Source organism: Pinus tabuliformis, chromosome 3_2, assembly GCF_031772625.1.
Source record: "Pinus tabuliformis cultivar Carrire ecotype Pingquan chromosome 3_2, CPIR1, whole genome shotgun sequence".
Lineage (NCBI taxonomy): Eukaryota > Viridiplantae > Streptophyta > Pinopsida > Pinales > Pinaceae > Pinus > Pinus tabuliformis.
In genome coordinates, this window is record NC_142302.1 from 795079368 (window position 1) to 795101004 (window position 21637).

The following is a 21637-nucleotide window of genomic DNA, read 5'->3' on the forward strand; positions in this document are numbered from 1 at the left end:
ATCATGCAAGGCCCTCTTGACTGTAGCAATGGCTGAAGTCGAGCTGTCGGTGATTAGGAGATCATCCACATACAAAACTAAGATAAGAAGAGAATCATGTGTCCTAAGCATGTAAACATTCGGATCAGACTTACATCTTTCAAAGTTTTGTGATAAGAGAAAAGAATCCATCTTCGCATACCAGGCTCTTGGGGCCTGCTTAACTCCGTAGAGAGATTTCTTCAGTCTACAGACCAAAGATGAATCCTGAATGAAACCATGTGGCTGCTCCATGTAGATCTCCACGAAGAAAGGCATTCCTCACATCCATCTGATGTACTTCCCATCCCTGGGCAACCACAATGGCAAGTGTAAGGCGTATGGAATCCATCTTTGCTACTGGAGCAAAGGTCTCATCATAATCAATGCCATGCACTTGTTGGAAGCCTTTGGCTACTTGCCTTGCTTTCCATCTGGTGATTTCCCATCTGCAGCACTCTTGGTCCTGTAGACCCATTTGCATCGGACAAGTCTCCTTTCTGAAGGAAGGGAGACCAGATCCCAGGTCTGGTTCTCGAGGAGGGAGTTATACTCCTCCTCCATGGCAGACTCCCAAAATGGATGCCCAACAACCTCAGCATAAGACTATGGATCAGAAGATTGAACCAAATGACAATGCCAGGATGGCGATGGTTCAGTGGTAGTGAGGATAAGAGGAGGCTCAATAAACTCTAAGCTAGTCCTTTGCAGAGCAGAATTATCCCCCACAAGACCATTTCTAGCAGCTGGGTGGTCTTGTGCATATATCTCATGTAAACTCCTTGTTCTCTGATTTATGACAGGGGAATTTGATTCACTGCTGGAAGCCCGATCTGGGCTTGGATGTGGATCATCATATGCATGCACTGGGTTTGTATATGAAGAATTTGTCTCTGCATCTGCATGCTCTACCATGGCATCTGCATGCTCTGTATCTCCATCTGAGTATACTGAGTCATCATCTCGGACATGAGGTAGATAAAAGGTGTCTGCATGCGGCAATTGAGGTGCATACGAGAGACTTTCCTCAAGTTTGACACTTTGATCAATGATGAGCTTGTCCGTAGAGGAAATCAGGAGTCGGTATCCCTTCACACCATCAGGGTATCCAACAAAGATGCACCCAATGCTCTGTGGATCAAGAGCTTTCCTCTTTTCATAGGGGATCCTGGCCCATGCTTGGGAGCCGAAAACACGGAAGTGGGTGACCTCTGGTTTAGTGCCGCTCCAAGCCTCAAAGGGGATCTGATCCTTGACAGACCTATGAGGAGATCTGTTCTAGATGTAGTTAGCAAAATTAAGTGCTTCAGCCCATAACTTATGAGGTAGTGACTTAGCATGCAACATGCAGGAAGCCATCTCTTTGAGAGATCAGTTCTTTCTCTCAACAACTCCGTTCTGTTGCAGAGTGTATGGCACTGTGTACTACAACTGTATGCCAGACTGAAGGCAAAGGTTCTTAAGTTTTGTGTTAACATATTCCCCCCCATTGTCTCTACGGAGGGCTTTGATCTTTCTCTCTGACTGTGTCTCAACTAGTGCTTTGAAATCTTCGAAGTGCGCAAAAACTTCAGATTTGTTTATGAGAAGATACACCCAAGTATACCGTGAGAAATCATTAATAAATGTAAGCACATACCTTGCTTTGTTGATGGAAGGATGAGGAAAAGGCCCCATGAGATCACTATGGATCAGATCTAGAGGAGAGGATGCTCTGTGAGTCTTGCCAGTGTCAAACTTTTCTCTAGGATGTTTGCCAAGGACACACCCTTCACAAACTCCATTGGAGAAACTGATATTTGGCAAGCCTTCCACCATCTCATGCTTGCTTAGCTGCTGCATATACCTGTAATTTAAGTGACAAAACCTCTAGTGCCAAAGCCTACTACTATCATTAGCATGTGTAAGCAATAAGGAGGATTCAGATTCAATAAATCCAGAAAATGTATACAGTATGGCTCCACTGTTTACCTCACCGGTTGCAATTTTGGAGCTGCTATGTAGGTCATATATGTTCACTGCATCGGGAGTGAATTCCACTCTCTTTCTGGTGTTGGAATGAGTGATCTGATAAACTAAAAGTAGGTTTACCGAAAGTTTTGGAACATGAAGCACATCTTCAAAGCTTCCGTGTAAAAGTTCCACTCTACCTTTTCCAGTGACCTCAATAGGTGAGTTATCTCCCATAAGGATGGGAGGTCCTTTGCATACATCCAAAGAGGAATAGACTTCCTTTGTAGCAGCCATATGATGTGATGCACCAGAATCTATAATCCATGCATCAGGGGAAGAATTAATTGCAACTAAAACATGAAAATTGTTACCTTTCCCGTGTGGCAGATCCTCAGTTTTCTTCTTGGCGCCCTGAGGGATGTGGTCCCCAAGGTTGTGCTTCTGAAGGATTTCTGCCATTTGGTCAATTTGTTTCTTCATGCAAGAGGATTCTGGATGGAATCCTCTTTGACAGTAGGTGCATCTATTTCCTTTCTTCCCTTTCTCATTTCTCGAGCCAAAGGAGTCATTGAAGGGCTTGGTGTACCCTTCTTTCTTTGGATGGGAATGCGCCTTTCCCTTGTCTTTTTGCTACTGATTTTTCTGATTTGAATCAGATCTGTGATTTTTATTGTGGCTGCCATCATGCACAGCAAGTGCATGCACTTTTGGAGGTTTGATTTTCCCCATGCCAATGAGTTTATCTTGCTCAAAAGTAAGGGACTCCATGAACTCTTTGAGAGAAGGCATAGTGTAGGATTTAACTATTGCAAGCCTCACTGAATGAAATGTAGACACAAAGACGGAGTATTCTAGTCTGAGCTTTGACATAATAGAGAGAACTTGGCGACTCTTCTCCTTGGATTTGTCAATTCCACAACCCTTGAGTTGCAGCAATAGATCATTATATTTGGTGAAGAAGTCTTGAATTCTATCATAGTTATGTGGATCCAATGATAGTAGCTCCACTCTGAGCAGATGTCCTTTCATCTCATTCTATTTCCCGTAGCGTTCTTCAACCTTTTTCCAAGTCTCATTGGGAGTATTGCAGGCAGATAGATGAAACTGTAACTCTGGAGAGATGCACATGCATATGGATCCATGGGCCTCATCCATACAGTTGAGGTACTTGGATTTCTCTATGGCTGAAGTGGGTTCCACTTCTGCAGCCATGGTAATGCTGTACAACCCTTTTTGACGAAGGTATCGAGCCATTTGGTCCTTCCATTCGTGATAGTTGTACGGTGTTAGGATCGATGCTTTGGGAAACTCCATTTTTCTATTGATCTTCGATCTCTAAGCTATAATACCTGCAAAATAAAGTACTGGTGCGCCTTTTATCTAGCAACCTGTGGGCTCTAATACCAAGTAAATGTGTTAGAAAATCTGCATAGATGAATCTAGCTAGTAAAGGTTCAACACACAACTTTGTAGAGAAAAAACAATAAAAGAAAATCGAAAGAACAAAAGAATGATTCATTAGAAAATAGGTTACAATGCTCATGATATAGCGTTACTGGGTGAAGATTCCATGGTAATGCACCATAGTGGTGATCAATGAGAAGACTCAACACTACAACAAGTTCCAGAGAGAACTAGCCAGTTGTGGAGTGAAAGAAGGAGCAAATCAGTGAGTAAATCATGCAGAAGAACTAACCAGTTGCGGAGTTAAACAAGGAGCAAATCAAGGAGTAAATCATGCAGAAGGAATCTTGCATGTAGTCCCATGTTCTAACTAAGAGTTCGCATGTAGGTGTGTAGTAGTTCCAACATTCAGGAGTGCCTATTTCATCCAATCAATGAAGTCAACATCATTGAATAACTCAAAGGACTTTTTTCATGTTTTCTCATGCCAACCAATCTGCGATAAGCACTCACCCCCAGTGAGTATAGGTGTCAAAAATGTTGGGAATGAACTACTGGGATTTATAGGAACTTTGTCCAGTCCTTGCGAGCAAAACCTTCGTCGCAGAAGTCCAGCAAAATGATGATGAAAGAAGCACTGCAGAGAAGTGTATCTATGCAAAGCGAATAAGAATAATTTCGTGATCATTTATGCATTTGTTAAACTTTAATCAACCTCTCACCAATCGAAAAAAATTCCTACTCAAATGTTTTCCGGAGAATTAGAAGCTCTATAAATAGGTCTAGAGAATTTGGACAAATGAGAGAAATTTGAAAGCGATAATGAAGAGAAGAAGAAGCACGTGGATCTAGCATGCATTATTAGCAATAGGATTGTTTTCAAGTGGATTTTTAAATCAATTTTATTTTCGGGTTTCATTGTCAAATTGGTGCCAAGAAATAAACAGTATGGTCCGCCTACTAATAGTTATACCAAGGCACTTTACAAACAGATACATGGGCCTCTTCTAAAGCAAAACAACATATCTTGACGAGGAAACTATGGCATGTGTGGTGAGATATCTGATCCTAGAGCAACCCACGCTAATTTGGCTAGTGTGTTTTATGGATGCTATCAAGTTCAATTTCCCTATTGCATTCTTTATGACTGTGCTAAGTTGGAGTGTTGTTGAGTACAATTCCAAGTACGAAGTTGAAGGACAGCTCAATCATGCTAAAGACATTATCAAATGGGGAGCATATATTTTTCTAAAGACATTCAAATTCTCTGTAGATACTATAAGTTTGATACATGCATAGGTTGGGCAAGGAGATACCTTAGCTGGTACTTCTAGTCCCAATGATCATTATTGCTGGATGAGGCTTGAAGATATTGAATACCCACACCCTGTATATGATTGTCATTCTTGTTTAGACTTGGGTACAAAAATTATTGTTTCCCTAGTTGTAGCATCTATTATTTTCAAGGATAAGAAACTTTACTCAAAAAAACTCATCAAGGATGCTACAATGCTCTCCAAGTTCTCAAGGGACCAAAGAGGTCAATATAGTGTTGGTGGAAGTGATGCTTCCAAATTCTACAATTCTTCTGGCTACTATAAAGAGTATGTTTGGGGAGGTGTATGGATGTATTATGCCGTAGGGAATAACAATGATCTTCCGTTGGTTACTACATTGAGAATTTCCAAGAAAGATGGTGTATTTTGTGGTCAACTAGACTGTGTTGTTATCCTTTGTTTGTGTGTAACAACATAAACTACCAATAGAGCATGAGGATTAGCCTTAATTGCAAGTCAATGGCATGCTTGGGAAACATTCAATTCATGTGATGAATTGAATCAAAGGATACAGACTCAATCTAAGCCAAAGGATTAGAATGTCGAGGAGGATGATGAGGAGCCACCTCCAACTACTACATCAACATATTAGAGGAAATATTTACATAAATAAATCAATGGGTAGATGATCTTTTTAAAATTCAAGATCAAAAGGGAAAATTGATAGAATTACTACAACAAGAATTGTTGGTAAAAGAAAATGTGTTGTTAGCACTCAATAATGAAGTGAAGTAGCTAAAACAAGAGTGTTTGAAACTAGAATGCTACTAAGAGGGGGGTGAATCAATAGCGTGAGAATTTTAACAATTTCTCTTACAAAGTAAACAACAGTCGAAAACACCAACAAACTCTTTAAAAACCATACATATAAACATCACAAGAATCAACACAAGAAGCACAAATTAAACACACAGATTCTTCAAACTTCTCTTCAATTAGTTTCATAAAGGAAAGCTTCAACTTGTCATTATAAAGTTCTCTGGCTCCAACTAGAAGGATGTTACTACTCCATAGTTTATCAACTACCATTGAAAGGCACTGCAACCCCTTAAAGGAAGCTCATACTTCCCAATTTAACGATTGCCAGTGAAAGGAGTTGTTACCCCTAGTTTTATTTGCTTCTATTGAAAGGAGCTTTGACCCCTGATTGTTTACCAGCCACTACTGGAAGGAGCTACAACCCCTGAAATGTGAGTTGTCACTTGCTTTTTCTCCTTCATTCATATTTCTTTCTATTTTCAAACTCAAATCATGAAGGCCACTTTCTTTCATAAAATAAATAAATTCTCTCCTCAACCATGCACCCTAATCACCACAAAATCAGCTTTAGCATTCTCTTATATCTGATCAATTCAACATCACACGCTAGCAAAACCAACAACATCAACAACTTCCTTGATAATTCAATTATGCTTATAAATAATTAGAGTTGATATTTTTAGGTTTAAAACTTTAGTTAAGTTCAACTCTTAATTTGCACTTAACAAAAGTTTTGATCTCATTACCTTCTTGTTTTTCACTTTCTTTTAAGTCTTCTTAATGTGTTTAATTAGTTTTGAAACTATTCTTTGCTATGTCTATGAGAAAATTTGAGTTAAACTACCCAAATTTGGCCAAAATTTCCAAATATGCCTCTAACTATGTCCATGCACATAGCTAGTTTTAACACACCACTAGTTTGGTTGAATTCACCAAATATGGTGCAAAACTGCCAAATTTCAATGTTGTTGACTCATTCATGCTGGGCTTGTGCCCTTGCTCACATAAATTCATATAATAGAGTCCTAGAGCATGTTGTCATCCCCAACCTTATTTCCCCAGAAATACATAATGCAACGTGTTTGGTTCCTGCCAGGGTTGATTTGTTGGGGCGGTGTGTCCCATAGGGACACCCCACATACACTGAATAATTGAAACATCGCTATGATGACATGTTAGTGCTAGCTTACATGCCACCGCATCTTGATGCTTCAACAGCCTAGAAATATAACATGTAGCTCATTAAAAAATTGTCGGGGTGCCTAAGCTTTCAAGGTCCAAGGTGATGTGTCAATAGTGCTAACTTGTATGCCACCTATGTTTTCCAAATTGACATGTGTGACATGCTAGCTAGTGCCACATGTCATCCACTTTTGGCCCACTTGACAACTCAAAAATGCCAAATCTGCATGCCACATGTAAATTACCTATTGGTTCCACATGTCTCGTTGGTGTCATCATGCCATTGTGGCTCCATGTCACTCATGCTGTCGAATCAAATCATGTCACATGTCCTTCTCTAGTTCGTCCATGCTATCAAGAGTACAACAGAAAGGGGGGTCCCAACCCTTTGTTTTTTTGTAGAGTTTATTCATACAAAACTTAAAGGGACCCCTTTGAATCTTCTAAGGAAGGACCTCCATGGTGACGTGTCCCACAGGGTACCCCTTGCGCAATCCACCCTATGCTTTGATTGGCCCATGCTCTGTCACTGCTCTAACTCATGCCATGTACTCTACCAACTTGTCACCTTGCTACATCTTCCCCAGAAATAAAATTCGCATTCTCCCTCAAATCCCACTAGTGATGGACTGCAGGGGTGATTGGAAGTGGGGTTCCCTCACTCTGTAATTCTCACCAATCACTTCTTTCCACACCACGTCACTTAACCACCATGCTTATGCCATCTCACCCTGCTTCTCTATCATCTTGTCATGTCACCTCACTCTGCCTATCCCCTAAATTTAAACTTGCACATCCTCATTACTCTTAACAGGGAGAATCAATGAAGGTGACATGTCCCAGGAAAGCAACACTGCTATCCCTCCTATGCACTTGTGACTAGTTGACCTATGTGCCCATGTCAATGTGCTTTCCACATTTTCATGTTGACATGGCTACAAAGCCATTGGCCTAAAGACACCAAAAATTTGACTTTTACCCTCATAACTTTGACCAGCCATATATTTTGATCAATGAAGACTTTTTTAGTTTTCAATATACCATTGGAAATATCTTTTTGAGCACTATCCATATGAGTAGTTTCTAAGTGCACTTGAGCTGCTATTCTATACTAAAAATGGCTACAAAGTTTCTGCATAACCAATCTTCTTGCAACCACTCATTTGACATCAATGCCAACATATTTTCAACATTCTCCCCCTTTGGAATTTATGGCATAACCAAAAATACAATAATAAAATCAAGTGTACTCCTCCTACTTCTCTCCCCTTGTGTACCTCTTCCCCTTTAAAATCAATGGAAAAGAAAATAATATGCTCCCCCTGCAACCAATCTCCCCCTGTCTTGTTGATTCTGTGGACCTAACAACTTCTCGTTGATATTCCAAGTTCTTTCTAGCTACCTTTCTTCCGCTTGAGGAACATCTAATGGAGGGAGGTAAGAAGAACTACTCCCACTCTTTTCCTTAAGTACTCAAATTGGTCTCTTAGCATAGGTTTGGTAAATATATCAACAACCTACTCTTTTGTAGGTACATACTCCAATATTTCAATCTTATTTGTAACTAGCTCTGTTAGGAACTGGCACTTGATTGGAATATGCTTTGTATTGGAGTGGAAAATAGGATTCTTCAACATGTTGATTGTGCTTGTATTATAAAAAATAATTGGTACTGATTGATCATATATTACTTACACATCTTGTAAATTTTGCTTCATCTATAATAGCTTAGTGCAACAAGCAATTGTTGTTATATATTCTAGATCAACAATAGATAGAAATGGAAGCTCTCTTCTTACTCAACCATGAAACAAGACATTCACCAAGAAAGAGAGCACCACCACTAGTAATTTTTCGGTCATCTGCATCACCTTCCTAATCAGTGTCAATAAAAACATTTAGTGAAAAATATTTACATCTAGGGTAACAAAGTACATAGTCCATTGTGGCTCTTAGATATTAGAGAATCCTCTTTGATTTTTGTAAGCATAAAAAATGCAGACAATGGAACACCCAAAGATGATCCAACACAAAAACATGAATAAAAATGGACTGCACAGTCCAATTTTCATCCAAAGACAAATTAGCTATTGCAAAATAGAAGATAAATTTCAATTTAGAAAAGGATTGGCAACGCAGGAGAGGAAAATAATTTTTTTCAGAGAGTAGATTAGCCAATCCTTAGAAATTGATTTTATCCTAGGTATGAAAACATATTTTCAGGTTACATTTTACTTGTACAAATTATGGGCAGAATGCAATAAATTGCAGCCTGAATCTATCCTTTAGACAACTCAGGGCATGGAGAATAATTTGTCAACCAAATAACCCATTTGTCTGTTAGGTCCCTATAATACTTGTGTAGCCCCCTTATTGTTATTGGTTTTCCCCATAGAAGCCCACTGTTGTTACTTTTGTTCCCTTACATTATTATTTTTATGTAGACCATAATTATATATATACCAAGGAGGTCTTGTCATTTGAATCATCCAATAATTTTTCATTTATGTGATATAAAGGGAGGTTTCCATCTTGATGTGGCTTATTATCTAGTTATCGAGATATCTTTTCTTGTGTTTCTATGCTCTTTTGGATCTGTATACATAACATTTGGTATATGAGCTCTTGATCTTAAGGTTTTACTGCTTCAAATGGGTCATTGTGGAAGCTTCGCTATAAGATTTTTACTTTTTTTTTTGTTTATGAAGCATCAAATCATGAAATTGTTACCATGTGTAGGCTAAATCTTGATGAAAATTTGCATTCAATTTCAGACATTGTTTGCTATATTTTTGGAGATATGTTCCAAGGAATATAGGATTTTTGTGTGCTCTAGAATTCAGTCTCAAACATGTGTCTCAGCGAAAATCATCATAAATTTTTCTTCAAGCATCAGATTTGAATTTTGTAAAAATTTACCAAAAGTTCACGGACTATAGTTTCTTGTGTATGATTTTTAAGGGCAAAGGTTAAATAAGTTATTGGTGGAATTCGGTACAAGTTCTATCTATCGAACAAGTCCATAATAAGGCCATCACGGGAGATTTGACATAACTTTATCTTGAATAATCCAATCTCGGTTTAACAAGTGGGGTTGGAAAGAATACATATAGGACTACCAAAAGATGAAATTTCTGATCTTGGGAGGCTGAAATCAAATAGATACAATAGTTTCAAGGTCAACCTTATCAACAAGCTCAACATCAAGCTCTTAAAATGTGTGCATTTTTAAATTTACATAATTTTTGTTTGAAAATTTAGTTTGAAATGATTCAAAGGGTATAGTGAAGCATAGATATCATTAATTGATTCCAAAATGGCTCCCAAAAAAAAAATTTCCACACCCATTAATCCCTCAAAAAGTTATATTATGACACATGAAGAAGAAAAATGCAACATGATATATCAAAATTTCGGGACCAAGTGCAACAAGTTTCGCTCTCACAAAGAGAAATAAAAAAGAATTGGAAGCAATGGTAAATGTTAATATGGATGATTTAGAAGAAAAAATAAAAGGGGACATGGAAAGTTTGAAGAATGGTTTAGAAGAAAAATGGAAGGTTTGAAGGAAGGTTTGGAAAATTTTCTACAAGAAATGCTTGCTAGTGGTGATAAGGTATTCCATGAAACTCATGATGAGAAAGAAATGAAGTTGAATCATGATTTTAGAGACTCCAACTTTGGTTTGAAGACCCACCACTTTCCAAAGATCAATATGAGGAATTTTGATGGAAAGGTTCTAATCCAAAACATGGAATTTTGATGGAAAGGATCTGGTAACATGGACACTATAGATGGAGAAAGTATTTGATCTACAAAATGTGAAACACACAGAAAAGGTACTCATTGCATCTTTATATTTAGGTCCCAATCAATTTGTGTGGTATCGATGGATTTTTTCTTATAAATCGCTTGTCACCTGGACAATGTTTACAGAGGAATTGATAACAAATTATTAGGATACATAGAGCAGTGCCTTCTTTAGCTAATTGATAAATCTCAAACAAAAGGGTTAAATGGCAGAACACAATGAGGACTTCCAATGATTGAATATCAAGGTAATTAATATTCTAGAGGAGCATCAAATTGATGTCTTCATAGGGATTTTAAAGGATAACATCCAACATGATATTTTCCTTTGGGAACATAATTCATTCGAAAATGCATTCAGGGTGGCAAGAAAATTTGAAATCAAAATTATGGAAACAAGGAGATATACCACTCACAACTACAAAGATGGAAGTGTTGTCAATGCTAGCCTCCCATAACCTACGAGGTTTACACCAAAGCAACTAGAGAAAAAGATAGCAAAAATGGCTTTGTTACAATTGTGATAAAAAATACACTGAAGGACATAAATGTGTCAAGAAGAAATTATTTTACATCTATTATGAATAGGAGGAAGAAAAGGAACAAGAAAGATCAAAAGAAGAATATATACACCAGAAACCAGTTACCCCAAGGGTTGAAAAAAAATAAACTAATCCAACCATATATTGTAATTCATTGAAAAGAACTAACACTCCTTAAACTCTTAAGATAGAAGGATATATCAAGAAGAGAAAGGTAATAATTATTGGCAAGGAAATTTACTTTGAAATTGACTTAGGGTTTGACTGAGGGTGCTAAAAAAAAGCCCACGTAGTCTAGCACTTCGCCGACATTTTCACTCGTTCAAAAAGAAGAAGAGTCTCACACGAGGCGAGCTAGAACCATGGAAGGATAAAGAGGATTTGGATATGCCTATTATGTGACTTTCACAACTACCACATAATTCACTCTTAACCATTCAAGTTGTAGATTCAACAGGAAATTTAACATATGCAGAAAATTTTAAAGGGGCCCATAAATTACACATTTAAATGCCATAAATTCCATCTGTGTTATATTAATCATTGATAGAGAACAATTATGTTACTTTCAGCAGATTTTACAACCTATGACATTTACAAACTTTGCACACAGTATCAAAGTCTATAGGAAATACATAAGAAAAACATTACAAATCCAGATCTCAGAACTAAACAAAATTGGACACTCAACACCATCTATCCTTCAGGCTTGATATGAAATTTGCGGCACGGTCTAAAAAACATGTTTCTCACTACCTTCTATCTTCTTTTATAACCACACTCGCTTGCTCTAATACCTCACTCGCTTGATCCATGGTTTTCAATAACTAGGGCCATCATTCTAGTTTTTTGTTTAACTGTATCAAAATATCAAAATCGACTCCTAGTTCTTTGGCACACTCCCTTATTTTCCACTGCGCAAATTCTAAGTCATCCAATTTCTATTTTTGGTTTTCAGTGCTCTATTCCTGGCAGTTTCATCCAAAATGTGCTTCGCGACTGTTATCCTTTCAAAACTGAAGGACCCAACATGCCCCGACCACATCCTATTGACTTGCCCTCGAGTCAATGTGTTGTTGTTGTTTCTTCTGAATCTGTTGCAGGTTGGCTTCCACTAGCTTTAGTTGTGGTACCTTCAAATGAAGGACCCAACTCTGGAATAGTCTGAAGAGAGGACTCCTTGAAATTGGTGAATGTGGAAATAGAGGATTGCCATGAGTCCATAAGTGTGGAAACCTTGGCCGAGAACGCGGTAATAGTTTGCTCACTGGGATCACTGGGTTGTGCCTCAACCAATTCTTGAATCTACTGATCAGAAAGGGTCTATAGTGTGCTCAAGTTCATAAAATGCTTTTTACCTTCTAGTAAAAGGTCACAGAGGCCCCACTTGGTGACTTGGGATGCATCTTCTAGTTGACTAATTTGGGCATCAAGGACATCATCTTGGTCGAGGAGTTGTTTCTTGGTTTCCATATCGGAGTTCACTAATACTTGCTGGTATAAATTATCAACATTCTCGTGCAAGGGATCAATAGCTACATGTTTCTTTGCGATGATATGACCGACATTGGAGATCTGGCGAAACACATGTCGATATTCTTGCATTAATTGGAGTAGAGTAGCACGAAGAGCAATGACAGTCTGTAATCGCTCACTAAGCTGACTGTGATACATGGCAGAAGGATTAGAGGAAGATTGGTGCATCTTTGTGACAATATCCTGGAGCTTTGCATGCATGGAAAATAGTTGTTGACATGTCGCTTCAACCATAGTACAACATTCGGTAGGGGAACATGTGGTAAAATCTTCAGGTTGCTCGGAGGCATATGGAGAAAGAGTCATCCATAGAAATTGCAATTGAGAATGAACCACACTAACTTGGGACTCTAATCCTTCCTTCTCAAAATGTAGTTGTGTTTGTAGTGTTGAGGCAACATTCAACTAATGTTGTTGTTCTTCATAGGTGACCTGTAGATCAGTACACCTAGTCTCTATCTGAACCAAATGGTGCTCCAACTAAGAAATAGAGGCATGAATAAACTGAACTAGTTGATGGGAAGACTAGGTACTAAGAGTGTCGATTGCAATTATTTCATCTAGCGAGAGTCTGAATTATAGTGGTTGGCCACTAGAAATTGACCTATCTGATTGATCTTGCATTGAAGTTTCGTGATGAATAGTGACCCTTTGGTTATGCGCAAAGCAATGTAAAAAACGGGTTGGAATGAATGTGATGAGGTCATGCTATTGGGTTGCAAGGGAAATTATTTGACAACACTGTTCGGGATCCTTCATGAAGTCGGAAACTTGTTTTGTTGAAATGGGTGGAGGAGTAGGGGTGATAGATGAGACAAAGTGGAAAAAGGAGATGGAGTGATCAATGATTAGGAAGTAACAATAGTAGGCATATGGACATAAACAATAAGGGCAGAGTCGGTTTCCATATCTGAAGGGTCATCAAGAGTGATAGGTGAATTGGGGCAGTCAAATAAAGTAGCAGAAGATGAAGGAGGAGCCCCTTTAGAGGTTGTATGTGGGGATGGAAGTGATTCTTCTTGAATAGGCACTGCAGAATATGTGACTTTTGGTTCAGCATCAAGGTCAATAAAAGTGGAGGTAGAGGGAGTGCTATGGACTTGACAAGGTCACAAGGGAGTAAAAATAGTAGCAGGCGGAATCACGGGTGCAATAATATACCGTGCAATGGAAATCGGGGTAAGCTTATGTACTTGGAATTTTTTCTGAACATATGAACCGACCTCAGACTAAGTAGCATAAGTTGAGCTTACACACTCCTTATGTTTCTTCAAAAGTGTCTGGAGATGCTTAGGTACATCTTTATAATGATTTCGAGAAGTTTAAGGGGCTTCTTTAGTAGGTTTGATTGCATCAAGGTTATAGAAAATTTTCCCATCTTGCTACCATGCAATAACCCTTCACCAACTACAAAATTCAAAGTGGAAATCATTTTTGCTGATATAAAATTACAATGGATGCATGGAGAAAGTGTCTAAGGAAACATGCATCGGCCGAATATAGCAAGAAATATGAGAGATACCAACCTAAATTTAAGGAAAGTATTGGTCCAATAAAGGAAGCGACCCTCATGAAATAACATTCAACACGATGACCATCTTGTTGTTCTAGTTACCAAAAGAAAGGTCATTAAATTCTATGTTTACAATGTCCTCAGTGATATGCCATGGTGCATATATATAAGCACAGGGTTCCTCTTCGGAAATTGTAGCAAGGTCACGACCCTTTGGAGGACACCATCTGGAAATGGTAAGTGGAATAAGTAGGTATCATAAAACAAAATAAATGGACTAAGCATAGGCATCATTAGAAGCCTCAAATAATTCTTCAAGAAGATAGTTGGACCAATTGAGTTGATCGCCACGAACGGAAGCTTTAGCAATATAAATGGTACCCAGTGTACATTCCCCTCTGGTGTAGTGGCACATGAGATTGGTGGCCATTTATGTAGCATAAAAAAGGAATGACATGTTGTTGATCATATCTAGAACCACTCCTTGGCCTTTTTGGATAGTACCATACTTCTTGTACAGGTTGTTCTCATCTATTTTCTTTCCATTCTTAGCTATTTTCTGAAAGGTTGACTTAACATCAACACCATAGGAAGATAGTCCAGTGATGTTGTGAATGTCAATTGCATGGATGGGGTATTCACGGTCCAACCAAAGAGAACCCCCATTAAGTCGTCTGGCAAAAACTTTGTACAACACATTACCTCACCAGTGGTGCCAAACACAGGTAAGTCTCGCGGAAGGAGAAGGGAAGATTGCTTCAATTGATGGAAAATAGTTCTTAATTTCATGATGGAATAGGCATTGGGTCACATATTAGGATTGTTGGGTAAGGTCCCCCTAGGTCAAAGTTTTGTAACAAGCCCACATTTTGAGGAGCAAAGCACATTTCACGTAGTGTTTTAGGAGTTATATGGGATTTAGGGTGGGTCAAAGACCTTTATTTTGTAAAAGGATGGGATCAATTTGTATGTTTTGAGCTCCGCCCATGGTTTGTGAACCATGGTATTGTAAGAGAAAAATATATATAAAGGGTTGTCTTAGTAATTCAAAGGCATATTCGATGATGGATTTATGTTTTGAGTCTATAGTTGTCATATCTTTCTGTGTTAGAGTAAAGGGGAAGGCTCCTGCAGCTGTGTACATGGAGACCTTGGTAAGTCTAGAATTGTGTGCTTAGGCCCCTGTAGCTGTGTGAGGAGGGTAATAAGGATTGTAATTGTGAAGATATGAAGATAATAAAGAATATTTTGAAGGCAGACCTATGTACTTACATTTTTTACTTTACTTTATGAAATTACTGTTTAATTTTGTGCTATGATAAGATCAAAATTAATATATGAATGTTGTTACAGTTAATTAAAGTTAAGGTCCATTGACTAATATAGTAGATAGAGTTTTAGATCTGTGAAGTAGCCTTTTTGTATGAATAGATCAGATTATGTATAATATTAAGTAAGATCGTGTAGCTCAATAATAGATTTTTAGGTAAGTCAGACTAAGTCAAGAGCCACACTCCGTAATCCCTCTAGATGTTGAAACCTGGTTCGAGCATCCCTAAATATTGCCTCGGCTGAGATTGCGGTCTATGCAGGCATATCATTCCCAAAAGGGTCGATGATAAAAGTTTTTGTTGTTTAACACAACTAACTCTAAACCTGGGTCCAACCCCCTCAAGAAAACAAATGGTTCTGTTGCGAAGAGCAATGGAGAATTCTTTCCTGTGCGAGTAAATGGTATTAGGTTGAAATCTACAAGGATGATTCTGTCCCTCGGACTGTGCAATGACTATATGAACAGAGAAATTTTTTAGTGCTACAGGCAGTTGGAAGGAAGCACAAAACTCTAAAATATTATGCCAAAGGAGGAGTTCGTCAAGGAGGAAATGTTGCATGGTATTCAGGAGGATGGTGCAGATGGAGGAAGCTTCAAGGAAGGAGTAGTCACGTTGCAAGGAAGGGTTGACATATCTCATCTAGAATATGACCCTTGGGCTTGCTATAGTTGATTTGACAGGGATCTATCTGAGGGGTATGTGATGTAGCATTTGACTAGAAAATAGATTCAAGATTGGGTTGATCTGAAGGTGCACGAATTTACAGCACAAGAGAATAGAAATCCATGGCTCTCAACAGAAAGGTGGTTGCAGAGGTATATCTTTACAAAAAAACACGATATCTTTTTCGCATCATTCGCTAATGAGTTGCATGAGTGGATTTCAAAACTAGCTGAAAGTAAGTCTTGTTGGATGTGCGACGAGGCTACTGTGTGGACCCTAGATCTGATTAAGCGAATCAAGGAGACTAAAAATAATATTACAAGATCTTTCTATTACTGGATCAATAGTGTTCTCAGAGGCTTTATTATTGATTTATTATTGACACATCAGTATCCTACAGTGAAGCTGAGCGCTAGTTTTTCAAGGGTCCGCGAGGTAAGTATTTGAATTCCTTAAAGCACTAGATGAAGATGTTGTTATGTGAGAAGGGCGTAATACGTATGCAAGAAGATTGGTGTTTAAAGGAAGAAATACTGGATCTAAGCAGAGTGGAAAGAGATTATGAATAGATCATGATAATTTCACTAAAGTTATTTACTATCCGTTATTGGGTGAATCAGAAAGTGAAGAAGAAAGGAGAAACCCTAGCACACCTAGAGATGCATCGCAGTCATAAAATCAAGGCACTTCTGTGATTCCCTATCTGACTACTCCACCTCATACACTTGCACGTCCGCCTCCACCTCCACCTCCAATTCCCCCATTTAATATGGCTAATGCAGTAAATATGCATGTTTTTAAGGGTTAGGGATTAGAGGATCTCGAGCAATTTTGTTTTATCGCAGAAGCTGTATGGAAAGCACAAAAAATCAATGATGAAGATATAAAGATCAAATTGTCACAGCACTGTAGGATAGAGCATTGTCATGGTATATTAAGTATAGTAAAACAAACCGAGTCGCTTCACTAGCTAAACCAAAGAAAGAACTGAATGCAAAGTTCAAGAAACCAAAGTCACAGTCACAATGCATTACAGAGATAAAAGTGATTAAGAAAGTAGTCAACGATACTTCTTGGGAATTAGATCAAAGATTAGAATTTTTGTTGGGACATGTCAACTTTCAAATCTTTGATGAGCAGCACAAAGAGTGGTATATAGATGCACTATTACTGCATCTCATATTATCACTATCATAGCAAAAGATCACATCACAAGATCAGGAATTATAAATTGCGATGAATCTAGAAGAATCACTGGCACGTGATACTCACATAGGAGTTCAGAAGATATAGACCCAGTTAGTGAGCTTCCATATGGAGATACAAGATTTGAGAAAGAAAAAATAAGTTCGGCTTGATATGCACTTAGAAGTTTGGCACATAAAGTGTAAGGCGGAAGGTCACTATAAGGACCTTTGTCCTCTCTATCATGATTATTTGGTTGTTGGAGGTCCTAATCCTCTGAAGCTGGAACCTAGTGCTGGACTGAGTACCAAATCGACTGTCTGGTGTAGTATTTTCCGAATTGCAGGCCAACACCCAACTGACCACTGTTATTTGTTACAGAAGTATGTGCATTATTCAAAGAAGTTATTTTGTAACTTATGTTGGTTAGTAGGACATCACGAAAGATATTATCACAACTATGGTTTGATGATAGAGAAAATTGTAGTGTACATAATGCAAGTTCAAGGTTGCACATAGGAAGATCATGGTTGACCTAAAGCCCACGGAGGATTTCAGGGCCAAAGACGTGGTCGAGGAGGGGACGTTGGATGAGGTTGGGGTCAGATTATATGTTATAACTATGGTAAAGCTGGACATTTTGTGTGGGATTGTTAGAACCCCACTACCCCTTCCTATAAGTATTGTATACATTTCGACCATGTAATAGAGGATTGTCCTGTTTTGATGGATAAAATGCAAGAAAAGAAGAATCAACAACCCGCACAGAACTTGCAATGATGAGGGTTGAACCGCACGAAGATGATCCAAGTGTTAACATAGTGACACCAAGTGGCATAGATACAGGAGGAGATAAAATAGAGATAAAAAATACTATGGTAGATACATGGGTCAGGAAGGCTAGAGAAAAGAGTATTGGGTTCAACATGCAAAGGGAGAAAGATACCTTCATGTAAGCATTGAAGAGTTTCATGGACCTAGGAGCTTTGACATCAAAGATGCGGATGCAACTAGTACCACGGAAGAATAATCCTAAAATGGTTACTACGACGGAGAACCTTGATCCAAGCTAGGGAACATTTTAAGAACCATCCTAAATTTATATGTATAATAAATGGGCTAATCCCCATGATACATAGGAAAAATGGGAGGTGATTTTATCAATAATATAATATGTATATATAATTTTTTTGGCGAATCTCTCAACAGATTATATTATCTTGTACAGTGATGGAGAATCTGTTATCACTTAAGAAAAAATATTTTAAATTCTGAATATCAATTTTTTAAATTTGTCAAAGGGTTGGTGTCAGTTTTGGGTCTAGTCTTTTCATCTTATTTTAGAGTCTAAAGAGTTTGAATAAGAGTCTTGTCGGTATGTCAAAAGGGGTCAATTATTTGCTTTAGTTTATCATTGGTCTCATATCTCACATGAATATCATATGTCGAAACTCGTTTTGATTTCGTAGTGCAAAACCCATATTTTGAACTAGCTGCGCTACGAAATCGGAGATTCGTTATGATCCATAGCAAATTTCACCCAGCTGTCATATTTATCAAAATCCGTTATCTTTCTACATCGCCAGTTATCAGCTCATACACTTTGCCTGTCAATTCAACCGCTTATCCTCATCATTAGGTCATTAGGTGTCTTGGTACGCACAGGTTGCAAGTTTCGAAAAGGAGCCGAGTGTTCACAATCATGATGATCTTTGGGTTCATACAGGGGAAGCAAATTAATAGGTTTTCAATTTAAATTCTTTGAAGATCAAGCGAGGCAGCTTTCCTCATATATTTGTGAAGTCAAACTACACTATAGAGACTGTGGAGACAGAGCGGATTTCTGTTGATCATGTTGCACACCTAAAATCCTCAGATGGAGGCTCAGCTGCTACTCAATTGGCTGCACATCTAATCGAAATTCACAGTGCCATAAAAATGCTTAACATCCGTATTAGAGTTCGTTATCATTTCTTGTCAGCAATGCAAAGAGGTGAAATTCCATACGAAAATTCTTTGCTTCGGAAAATTTCCAGTCTTCTAAGAAGGTTGTCTGCCATAGAATCCCCAAAGTTTCAAGATGATTTTCTAATGGAATATAACGATACACTATTGATGGCTTACCTAACCATGATCACAAATTGTTCCAGTACCATGAACGAACTTATCGATAAGTTCAACACAGCTTTTGATAAACAAAGCAGAAGAGGAGGGCGAACTACTTTCCTTTAATTCTTGGTCTTAATTTATGATTTCTGGACTGAATTGAGTTGGTTTACATCTCATTCAATACCCGATGCTTTTCTTCTGCTAGCTGATCATAGATTTCATTTGGGAAGAAGTGTATGTTTATTCTGGGCGGTTTTATCTTATTGCACTACAGTTTTGTCTAAAGGTTGCTCAGCAAAGAAACTGTATGTGTGACCGGAGCTAGTGGATTCATCGGGTCATGGGTTGTTCGTTTGCTGCTAGAACGAGGTTACTCTGTGCGGGGAATTGTTCAAGATCTCGGAAATGAGAAGGAGACTAGGCACTTAGAGGCCATGGAAGGAGCCAAGGAGAGACTGGAATTGTTTCAAATAGACCTGCTGGATTATGGTTCTATCGAGACTGCCATTAATGGGTCTGTTGGTGTTTTCCATTTAGCGTCTCCTTGTATTGTCGAAGAAGTCAAGAACCCACAAGCCCAGCTTTTGGATCCTGCAGTTAAGGGTACCATGCATGTCTTGCAAGCAGCGCAGAAAGCCAATGTGAAACGTCTGGTGTTGACCTCCTCAATCTCTGCAATTATTCCCAGTCCGAACTGGCCTGCAGATTTACCGAAGGATGAGAACTGTTGTACTGATCTTGATTACTGCAAAGAAAATAGGATTTGGTATCCTGCATAAAAAACACTCGCTGAAAAAGCAGCTTGGGATTTTGCCAAAGAGACTGGTTTGGATGTGGTTGTTATCAATCCAGGAACTGTGATGGGACCGATTCTGCCTCCGGCCATTAATGCTAGTATGGCCATGTTTCTTCAGCTTCTTCAAGGTGGCACAGAAGGATATCAGAATTTTTACATGGGCTGTGTACATGTAAAAGATGTTGCGGAAGGACATATATTACTATATGAAACCCCATCAGCATCAGGAAGGCACCTTTGCATTGAAGCAACAAACCAATGGAGTGACTTTGCTGAGATGGTGGCAAAACTATACCCTGAATATAAAATACACAGGTTCACTGAAGTGACACAACCTGGTTTGTTACGAGTTCAGAATCCTCCAAAGAAATTTGTTGACCTGGGCCTCGTTTATACACCCATGGAGCAAGTAATTAAAGACTCAGTTTCTAGTTTAAAAGAAAGAAATGGTCCAGGCAAAGTTTGGCTTGGCACAAACAGCAGTGCGACAACTAGAAATCTACACAACTGTTGTTTTGCTTGCAACTTTACATCCCCCAGATCCACCTCGTAGTATGAATTGGCGAGGGGTAATGGAAAAGATATCAGAAATCAGTCGACAATATTATAGAAGCACTGTTTATGAAATTGAACATTTTTTAGAGTACTTCCATGAGGCCACTCCTGATGTGTTTTTAAAATTACACAGCAGTTTCGTAGCGCGCTACGAAACTGCTGTAGCTGCATAATTAAACTCAGCCGACCAATTTTGGGTAATCAAGGGGAAATCTTTTTGAAAAGGAATCTCTTCAAAGGATCATTTAAAAGGTGTCAACATTCAACAAGGGAAAAACAGGTGGAGGAAACATATATATGAACTCTAAACTTTTTGTTATAAAGTGATCACAGTTACTACAGTTCATGATATGTCAGACAGCTTAGAGGAGGTTTTGTCTTCACACATGGGAAAGGTCGACAGCACATAAAGAACGTGGCACTCTAACACATTTTTTGTATAATCAAAGAAGAAGGACGTGGTGAATTGGTTTCGAATATCATTAAGGAAACCTAAAGCAGAAAAACAGGGGCAGTTTCCTACTTTTCAGGAGCAGTAAAGAGATGATACATTAAGGGCCAGCAAGGAGTTTTAAAACATCCACCAAAGCTAAACTGAAGGAGACCACTTGTCAGAGAATGAGATTTGATTGTAATTAATGCTATTACCAGCATGATGTGGAGTTAGACTCCTAATTGTCTTAGGTTTCAAAAATATCTAGTTAGCAGTTTGTTGCATTTAATAAGTAGTTAAAGTTGGAATAGATGTCATGGCAAGTAGAATTCGAGTTCCCCTCATGCTGGAGGAGGAATCTCAGCCTTGTAAAGAATTCTATATATAGGAGAGAGGGAAATGTACCAAGGGTTGGAAAATTTCAGAGAAATTGGAACTATTGTGCTATGTATATGACTCTGTTTTAGTAATACAATACTGGGCTTTACTTCTCAGGAATCAGAAGGAA

At 38.5% G+C, this 21637-nt stretch overlaps 1 protein-coding gene and 1 pseudogene across 1 annotated transcript; both read left to right on the forward strand.

The window, feature by feature from the left end:
• LOC149182985 (phenylacetaldehyde reductase pseudogene) overlaps nt 1-20199 on the forward strand; it is a 156959-nt pseudogene extending 136760 nt beyond the window's left edge.
• On the forward strand, nt 20192-20694 carry LOC149182986 (cinnamoyl-CoA reductase 1-like). The gene has a single exon (XM_089414760.1). The coding sequence runs from the start codon at nt 20206-20208 to the stop codon at nt 20692-20694; it is 489 nt and encodes a 162-aa protein (XP_089270886.1). The 5' UTR covers nt 20192-20205.
• Nucleotides 20695-21637: the final 943 nt, after the last annotated feature.

Excerpts from the sequence above, each read along its gene's own strand:
- LOC149182986 (XM_089414760.1), top strand. The coding sequence starts at position 20,206 with ATGGGACCGATTCTGCCTCCGGCCATTAATGCTAGTATGGCCATGTTT.